Source organism: Pterocles gutturalis, unplaced genomic scaffold (assembly GCF_000699245.1).
Source record: "Pterocles gutturalis isolate BGI_N339 unplaced genomic scaffold, ASM69924v1 scaffold6592, whole genome shotgun sequence".
Classification (NCBI taxonomy): domain Eukaryota; kingdom Metazoa; phylum Chordata; class Aves; order Pterocliformes; family Pteroclidae; genus Pterocles; species Pterocles gutturalis.
In genome coordinates this window covers 138,723-148,177 of record NW_010112847.1, presented here as the reverse complement: position 1 = coordinate 148,177, position 9,455 = coordinate 138,723, and the positions used below count along the sequence as shown (strand labels likewise).

General features: G+C 40.2%; 1 protein-coding gene across 3 annotated transcripts in view; it reads left to right on the top strand.

The window, feature by feature from the left end:
• The first annotated feature begins 7,970 nt into the window (after positions 1–7,970).
• IBTK (inhibitor of Bruton agammaglobulinemia tyrosine kinase) overlaps positions 7,971–9,455 on the top strand; it is a 47,889-nt gene continuing 46,404 nt past the window's right edge. For all 3 annotated transcript variants that reach the window (XM_010074224.1, XM_010074223.1, XM_010074222.1), the window contains exon 1: positions 7,971–8,294. In XM_010074224.1, the coding sequence (XP_010072526.1) occupies positions 7,971–8,294 (324 nt within the window). The remainder of the gene's footprint in view (positions 8,295–9,455) is intronic.

The following is a 9,455-nucleotide window of genomic DNA, read 5'->3' as shown; positions in this document are numbered from 1 at the left end:
GCTGGCCCTGCCGGAGGGGACGGGACGGCGATGGGGGTGCCGGGGGGCCGGAGGAACGGGGAGAGCCCGAGCCGGGGAGGCTAAAGGGCAACCGGCCACGTAGGGTGGGAGGGGACCGGCTTCGAAGAGGAAGAGAAGGGGCTCTGCCGCCTGTTTTTATCAGGCTCTTCTGTCGTTTGTCGCTTCCCGGCTACGTGGCCTTGCGTCGTAAGAGTCAAACCGGCTGCCTGCCCCCCTGCCTGCCCCTCGCCTGTGGCTGGCTCTTTGAAACGCTTCAGACCTTCCCTCCCTTGACGTTGACGCTTGCGGCAGCGTCTGCCAGGTTTCCTTAGCTGGAGATTCCCGGGAAGCCTGTCGTGTTTCTGGCCTTCTTGGTGATACTTGTCTGTGGCTTTTGGTTGCAGCTCACAGTGTTGCTGGCTTTGAGCAGCAGCATAAGCACCAGAGAGCTGAAATCTCGTAGTTATCTTAAAAGTGTATTTCCATGCAGTCTTCTTAGGGCCCAACCATCCGATATCTGAAATCTGGCCCTTTTTTTTCTGACCTGGTCAGTGTAGGTGTCTGTCTTCATGGAAACTGACCACAATTTGTGGTTTATATAAAATATAATAATCACCCAACAACATCTAATGTGGGTTTTCTATTAATACTGTGCCAAAAGTTCAGAGTTCATTCAGAAAAGTGAGCTTTTGCTGAGACTTGATGGATTTATCTGATATAGTTTTAAGTGTGGTGAAATTCAAGAACACATTTGTGGTTCATTGCTCGTGACTTATCTTCAGGTTATCTATTGCAATAAAAAATCTAGAGCAAGGTCCCTGTGTATTGTGGAAATGTCTATAACTGCACTCACTGAACTTTTGTCTGTTTTAATTTTTTGGATAGTGTTAGGTTATTAAATGTAAGTAGTTTTGACTGTTTTTAGATAAGCTGGGCACAGTGTTTCACAATTTACTGTTCGTGTACTATGATTCCTGAGTGATAGATGCACTCTGACACGTTGTAGGTGAATTTAGCTACTAATAGTACTTTGGTGTTTTTTGGCAGACATGTCTGCCTTTGGTAGTGCTTGTTAGCACTGTTAGGAACAAATAGACTAGAGTTTTTGGATCACTGAATATCTGTCTTGTCCCAATAAGGATTATGCTGCTGTCGCTTTGAAGACAGATGATGTAGGAAGTCTGGAGAGAACTTCCAAAGGTCACCTGCACCAGGGGTGTACCTGTGCCAAGTGGTAGCACAGAGGCTCCAGCCCAGTAAATGAAGCGGCTTGGATCAGACGTGGCCCAGGGGACGTAGTGGGCCTGGTGGAATGTGGTGGTTTTTAAAGCAAGCTGAGTTTCCTCCACAGTTTTACTTCTAGGCAGGTCACACTTATTTAAAACTTGAACAGGTTCCTTGTTGGAGAGCCTCATTTGTGTTCAATTTATCATTTGAAAGTACTTCCTGATACATGATATTAATCTCTTACGAAATTTGAACAAATGAGTACTTGTCTCACTGTCAGGGGTAGAGTGGACTAGAGTTTTGGTTTTTCTTCTTTATGTAGCAGTTGCCTTCTTTAAAGGCTCTGGGTGGTCTGTAGAAAATGCAGCTGAAGGAGAAAATAGATAGTTTGCTCAGCCTGTACTCAGGCGTTGTTTTGTTCTGAATCCTAGCTGCTCTTTCCAAAGTTTTCTTCTACTTAGCTACTTCTCTTAAAACTTGATATCTGAACTAGAGGCAGCACTCTACCTGATGATTTCTGTATTGAGAAGAGCAGAACCCTTGCTTTCTGTGCCTTGTATTGCAATGCTCCTGTAATAGAATCAAGAAGAAGCTACTTTTTTTTAAAAGACTCTGTGGGAGTTTCTGACTGCCAAACCACTCTAAGCCACTAGATAGCTTAGATTTACCCTTTTCTCCTTGTATATTCAGTAACTTTTCCCCCATAAAATATATAATGTATTCAAATAATATTGTTCAAGGGGTTGAGAAACCTAGATTTGTGCCCAGACTTCAGCAAATGTGCAGGAAGTTTCTGAACAGGTTATACTGTCTGTGGGTATGTAATGTTCCGAGTAGGACTTAGTAGTCTAGCTGTTCTTTAAAGCCTTGGATGATGTGCTGCTTATAGCTGAAGGGTGTGTTTGCTGTTGTTTATCTAGGAATTCATCTGTGTTTCCTTGAGGATATCTTGCTTAACGCCAGTGTTATGTTTGTTATGTTACTACCCAGCTTCATTTTGCTAGTCACTTTTGTCAGATTCTAAACTACTGCTTTAATATGTATTAGTGAAACTTCCCCGCCAAGTACCTCCCAGATGCAACTGGTATTTAGAAAAAAATCAGTACCACTTGTAAATAAAAACAAAACAAAAACAGTGAATGGAATGAGGTTACGCCAATTTAAAGTTCAAATAAGGTGTGGAGAGATATGTTCCTAGGAAAGCAGCCTAAAGGTGGGTTTCAGGGTCATGTCACTAATTTGACAATTGAGTCACTTTAGTGCAGTGCTCATGGAAGATGCAAAACCAGCAATCTTTCTTCAGGTGGCACTGAATTCTAACTATCTGAGTCTCTTCTGTTTTCTCTTTCACTTCCGTGTGAGACTGCTGTCTCTATTAAGATGAAAAAACACTTGGTACTGCCTTGGTACTGGTATTCACGTCCGTGTTAGCCAGATTTTGCTGGATCTAATACTACGTATTTCATCAGGAAAAACCTGAAAGACCAAAGATATGAATTCTAGTATCTAGTACCAAGTGTGTGCCTCCCAGATTGGCAGTTTCATTATATGTTTCTGGCGTCCAACCATGTGGTAAGGGTTGTTTGCTGTTTCTCTTCTGATAGCACCCTTGTACCTTTGAACCAAGAGCACACAAGTGAGCAGGTTTTCTCCTTCATCCCGTAGCCTTTGGTGCCCGAGTGCTAAATGTCAGTGTTCTAGGCATCACAAAAAAATTGTGATGAATGTGCTCTGCCTTCACTGGATTTGTCTTCTGAAAGATAGCGACTAAGAGACAGATATGTAGTAGGGGGTCCTAAAGCCATTTTGGTATCATCATCTCTTTCTTCTGGCTTAATTTTTTGTGAGATTTCATATTACCAGAATACAATTGATTATATATTTTTTATCTGTTCTGGGAGGCATCTTGGATAACAAAAATAGGTAAACGGAAACCTTGGGCTTGAAGACCACTAACTCCGCCACAAGTCCTTTGTAAGCAGCTTTGGTGCCCAGAGAGAGTTCTGGAATCCCACAGTTATAAGCTCCTGCCAACTCTGTTCATTTTTCCCAGTGATTGAACGGAATCTCATGATTTCACATCTGTTCTCTGCTGTTTCTAGGACATGAAATCTACCATCATCATCCTTAGTCATTAAGGTATTTGTTAGCTTAGTCTTACAGCCGTGTAGAATCTTAGTTGGGTACTGGAGAAAGGTGTGACAGCTTTGATTTCAGACTTTTTAGCAAAAAAGTGCCATTTTTTTGCCTATTTGTAGTGACTTCTTGAAAGAAACAGAGATTTTTGAGACAACCACTGTAGGTAGAGAGCTTCGTTTTCAGGTGTAGGAGCTTTGACTCCCTAAGATGAGGTGACGCATCTGACACACCCCTTCTTGGAGGCTGTCTGACAGGGGTAGTGTGGTGGTGCTTTACCCTCTCTGAGGGGAAGAGCTGAGTGAGAGGGCTCTACCTACTCCCAGGAGTCAAGATACCACAAACACTTTCTTCCTACCTAGGAATTGCTTCCAAGTTGGTTGTAATATTTGAAATTTTCCTGGGCTGTGAACATGTATAGTAAGTAGCTCATGTCTCTAAGGGAAAGTTTAGAAACCCACTTGCTACTGAAATAAAACGTCTTTGGGATACTCTGAATGCTGCTCCAATTCCTCCATTTTATTGGTGATGTTTTTCAATCATTAAAATGTTAATTAGGAATAAGTTTTTGAAAAGAATTTGAATTTCCAATTATTCCTGTTGTATCACAGAAGTGTTTAAAATATGATAATCTTATTTAGCTATTTATGTCTTTCAATAATTACAGTATTAGGAAGACACTGGTATTGTAACATGAATATGATTAATGCTGAGAAGTGTACAGAAATACATGCAAATAAAAGCAGAGACACATCCTCAAAAGGGCACTGTATTCTAGGCATTTAAATTCAAAGCTTAAATAATGCTGGTGCTGTTCCTATTTTGTGCTTATTTTAGCTGCTGATCGTTCAGCTGGGACTCCATGTACTGGAAGTAGGCATTTTGACAGCAATACAAGGTTTTCACATAGATGTGAGCGTCAATTCACAATTTTGAAGTTGTAAGGTTTAATTTAAGGACCTACTTTGTATTTAAAAATAGATCTGATTATGAACCCTTTTCGGATGTTGTAATAGCATGATAGTATGTGTTATTGGTGTGCCAGTCTTTATTGTGGAGAGGTGAAAACTTGATCTACAGCCTTTTGTCTCGAAACTCAAGGTGTATATATCAATCTACTAATATAGTATCTAGTGTTGCAATGTTTATAGTAAAGGAGGGCTGGGTTAGAATGACTTGTAAAGAAGTAATTCAGCAGAGTCACATTTCACATAGCTGCACTAAATGTCACAATAATGAAGTTAGTGTCAGGTAGGCAGGGTTGTACTTCTATGTAATAGCAGACTTTTTATTCTTTTAATGTATGGTTTATTGTCCACAGTATTGATGTTTGGTGAGGCTAGAGCTCAGGTGCTTTTAAAGTAGTTTTTCTCTGGCCTCTCTGTTCCTTTTTTGTAATGGCACAAGTTTCTTTGGAACCAGGATTTACTTTCTTCTGAATCATTTTCTCATGCAAGTCAGTGCCTTAAATAGGTGTGTGCTGCACAAGGGAAGGTATGGCATGGGCCACGGCATGACTGCTTCCTTGGGTGGTGGTGCCGTTTCATACCAGTTTACCTAACAGATTAGTCAACTTTGTTTTATTACTTCCCTGAGTAATTTTTCTTTGTTCTTTTTATTTTTGCTTTTCTTTCTTTGTAGTACTAATCACAATGTCTTAACAATGAGTTATGTATAAGATATGCTTTACAAGACATATGTAAAATCCAGATCCCTTACAGTACCTAAAGGGGCTACAGGACGGATGGGGAAACACTTTATCAGGAAGTATAGTGGCAGGACAAGGGGTAACAGTTATAAGCCGAAAGAGGGCAGATTTAGATTTGATATTAGGAAGAAATTTTTCCCTGTGAGGGGGGTGAGGCAGTGGCCCAGGTTGCCCAGAGAAGCTGTGGATGCCCCATCCCTGGAGGGGTTCAAGGCCAGGCTGGATGAGGCTTTGGGCAACCTGGGCTAGTGGGAGGTGTCCCTGCCCATGGCAGGGGGTTGGAACTCAATGATCTTTAAGGTCCTTTCCAACCCAAACCATTCTATGATTCTATGAAAATTCATGCTTCTTCCACACCATAATTTTATTGCCTAGTGGCATATTGATGAAATGTGGCAAATTGGATTGAGCACTCCTGATGTTTTTCCTATGGATCTCCAAATATTTTTTTTTTAAATTCTTACTATTTAGAAGTGTTTGATGCAGTGTCAATCTGACTCTGCTGATAACAGTTACCTGTCACACATTGGTTCTTTGGAGCAGCAAGTCAGGCTGTGTTCTTGAAAGTAGAGCTTTTTTCCAAGCTTGCAACTGTGGTTCACTTGTCTTTATAGTCTGAGGCTTTAGAGAAGGTGAAAGGAGAAGAGTTCACACAGGTATATGTTAAACTTCTTGTGTTACTGCAGAAGTTTGTGTGTTGGTTGTAAAATGCAATGAATAAAACCTAACTTTTTCTTTTTCATGTACCTGCTGTTTGAAATTGCTTTGAAGGTACATACTGAACAGCTTTGATCTGTAGATTTCCATTCCAAGTATTTAATCCCTTCTGAACGAGGTTGAAAAATAATTGTTGCAAGCTGAGATGCTTAAATGAATACTCTTGGATTAGAAGGTTTTGGTTTTTTTTCTGGAAAGTTTCCGTTCCATTACTAGTGTTTGCTCTAAACTGGTTGCTTTCAGCTTGGTGGGAATCTTGATGATAATTCATGAAATAGGAGGAGGACTGGAATTTCTGTTTTCTCTTCCAAACAAAGTTATCTTTCCCTGGCATGTCTTTGTGCAGATAGAGGCATTAACAACATATGGTTATGCATTTAGTACCTGAAAAGCAATGGGAGCTAAGATCAATAGGTTGGGGGCACAAGGAGTGGGATGTGCCCATGATTACATGTATAATGACTGCTGAGCTGGAAAGATAACAATTTTTGTTTGTTTGTTTTCCTGAGGATTTGCTACCATATTTAGTTTTATTTTTTCATCTTTCATGGTAGCATTGTCCAACTTCTTTTGGAATAGTTTACTCATTAGTAGAACAATTTTAAACTACAGTTTGCATAGCAAGCAAAAACATCAAGGAGTTTGCCATGGGATTGAATGCTACTTCACTCAGTTTGCAACTTGTGCTTGAAAAGATTGAAGCATGAAGTTTTTTGGGACTGAATAGCAGTTCACATTAAATCCTGAAGTGTATCGGTGATGTGTATAGTTCACTTTTTATGTTTTGGATGGATTTATGTGTGATTTTTATACTGCTGTCTGCAGTTCTTGTACTGTAACCCAATTTTAAATATAACTGCACGCATTTAATAGGCTAGATGAGTGCTTCTTTACTTTTGAGAAAGTAGATGCCAGAGAAAGATGGATATGCTAAAGATAAGTATGCACAGATAAACAGAAATGCCGTATGCCCCAGCCTGTAAACGTATTTTCATGAACAAGAATCTGTATTTTTGCATCCTTTTCCTTCTTCTTCCTCCCTTACCCTTCCAACCTAGACCTTCATTTCTTCCTGCCTATTTCAGGAGCTTTAGACCTTTGCGCTGCATGAGTGATAACAGTCTGAATTCACAGCTCATGTAAAGTGTTTTTTTCTTCAATTACTTGCCATTCTTCTTCTTGCATTTGTCAGTGGCTCTAGAAGTGGTGGAGAGGAGCCTTCCTGTTGATTCTGCAGGAGAGGGTTAGTAGGGAGATGGGTAGGCATTCAGGCTAGGGAAGAGAAAGCAAAAAAAAGGAGAAAAAATTATTTTTTGCAGTGGCTGAGGGAAGCTGTGGTGGTCCCTCCCTCCTTCTGGGTGTGACTGACAGAGCTTCTGTTAGCCAAGATCTTCTCAACAGCTGTGGGGATTTTTTGGTGGGTGGGTGTTTTTTGTTTTTGTTTTCCCAGCAGTCTTTTAGTTCAGTCCTTGCTTTCTGATCACAAAGTAATGCTATAATGACACAGTAAATTTTGAGGGTTCTAAGTACCCTAAGACTGGGAAAGCAAACATTTCTCTTCAGATTGCTTTTTTTGGATCCAGTTCACCACGTAGCATCAAAGATTTATGTCAAAGAAAGGGAGGAGGTGCCTTTGGAGGCTGGGGTGAGGAATGGAGTCACGTCTTTATAAACTGACTGAATACCTGAGTATAAGCTCAGATGGCATGGGGCAAGTTAGTTAACCTCTGGCACATTGCTCCCGAACTTGCAAGTGCTAGTTTGATATGCATTTAAATTGGTACAGTTGTTGGGGAAAATAATTTTTGATTAATCTGTTCTGGTTTGTTCTGTTTCAGGTCTCCCTTGCAATTATGGAGTTTTAGAAGAACAAGGTAGTGTGGAGGGGGAATCCCCCTCTCCACACTTGAGGTAGTCCACTTTTGGAATTTTCTATGGACAAGAATATTTGTTATGTAAGATGATGAAATAAGACTTCTAAAAATATATATTTATAAATATTTATTTGAATCAAGTGCCAAACATATCAGGAAAAAGATTTCTAATGGCAGCTCAACAAAACTGGATTTACATCCTTGGAATTACAACTTTTTTAGGGCACTGTGTTGTTTACTGAATTGGAGTGCCTTGCTATACTTAAGGGTTGTTCCCCTTAAGGAGAGGAGCAGCTTCAGAAGTGAAGATGAGTTCTCGTATGCCAGACTGCACTACAAAGTGTCGATCTCTACAGCATGCTTTGGATGTTATTTCTGTGGTAACCAGAGGAAGTGAAGGCCAGATTAAGGCCTTTCTCTCTTCTTACTGCTACAATGCTGCAACTATAAAGGATGCCTTTGGTAGAAACGTTATACATCTTGCTTCATCTTGTGGCAAAAAAGGTGTGCTGGATTGGTTGGCTGAGACCAAAGGAGTAGATCTCTTGGCGAAAGACAAAGAATCTGGATGGACAGCTTTGCACAGAAGTATATTTTATGGATACATTGATTGTGTTTTGTCATTACTGAAGGTGAGTGGTTTGCAACTGTAGTTTTTCTTGGTATCTACAATTTTTAAGTTGCATTCATTATGTAAAAGTGGGTTTTTAAATTTACCTGAAAGCCTCTTGAGGGTTGTCTTAATACTGCGTTTAGATTGAAGGTTGTTCCTGTGTTTGTAAAAAAAAAAAAAACCCTGCCTTTGCCCATAAAGAAATCAACACTGAGTAGGGCTCCCTGATTAATTGTGGACATCCTTGAAGACTAGTTTGTGTGGATGATGTCAGGGTCAGGATCTTAAAGTGCAGAGTGATCAAACTAAAAATACTCTAAAAATAGACTCTTCAGTAGTTACACCAATCCGTGTTTTTAGAGAACATAAAATAATAAAAGCTTAAATGGAGTTATAATTAGAAATGAATCTTACTTTTGAGAGATAAACACTTCAAGATAGGGACCATTTTATTAAGCAAATTCTCATTTAATTCATGTTTTACCCACAATTTTTGCTCAGTCCTCCTCATTCCTTTCTTGCATTTGCTGTTTCTTCCCTACCACTTAGCAAGTTGTGTATATTTTTGATTGCTCTTTTGTTCCTCCTGTCCCATGTACAGTAAAGGGAAGAGCTACATATGGTTGAGATGTTCAGGGTCCCCTTAACCATGTAAGAATGTGAAATATCTGTGGTTCAGGGTAACTTAAGAGCAAACCTTTTGAGAAAGAGAATTTTCCATTTTCAGTTCAGCTTTTTAAATTGCAGTGACTAGCCATTTGTAAGCATTAAACTCTCCGCTTTCCACAAGCGGTTTGAGGAAAATGGTTGTAGATCTGGTAGGTTTTGATTCTTGATGCCCCACAGATACCCCATCCCTGGAGGGGTTCAAGGGCAGGCTGGATGGGGCCCTGGGCAGCCTGCTCTAGCAGTTGGCAACCCTGCCCACAGCAGGGGAGTTGAAACTAGATGATCTTTAAGGCCCTTTTCAACCCAGGCCATTCTATGATTCTATGATTGATGGTCTGGTAACTGTTAAATATGGATTTCACGTGCTATACCCTTACATAGTGAGGATGTTTTCATTAAACTTCAAAAAAGTAGGTGTTTGTGTGAGAATTGTACGTGATTCTGTTCTCTAGAAAACTGGAAACTATGTATGGGATGTGTGAAAAAGTATTCAGTCCTCTAGTGTGCGTGT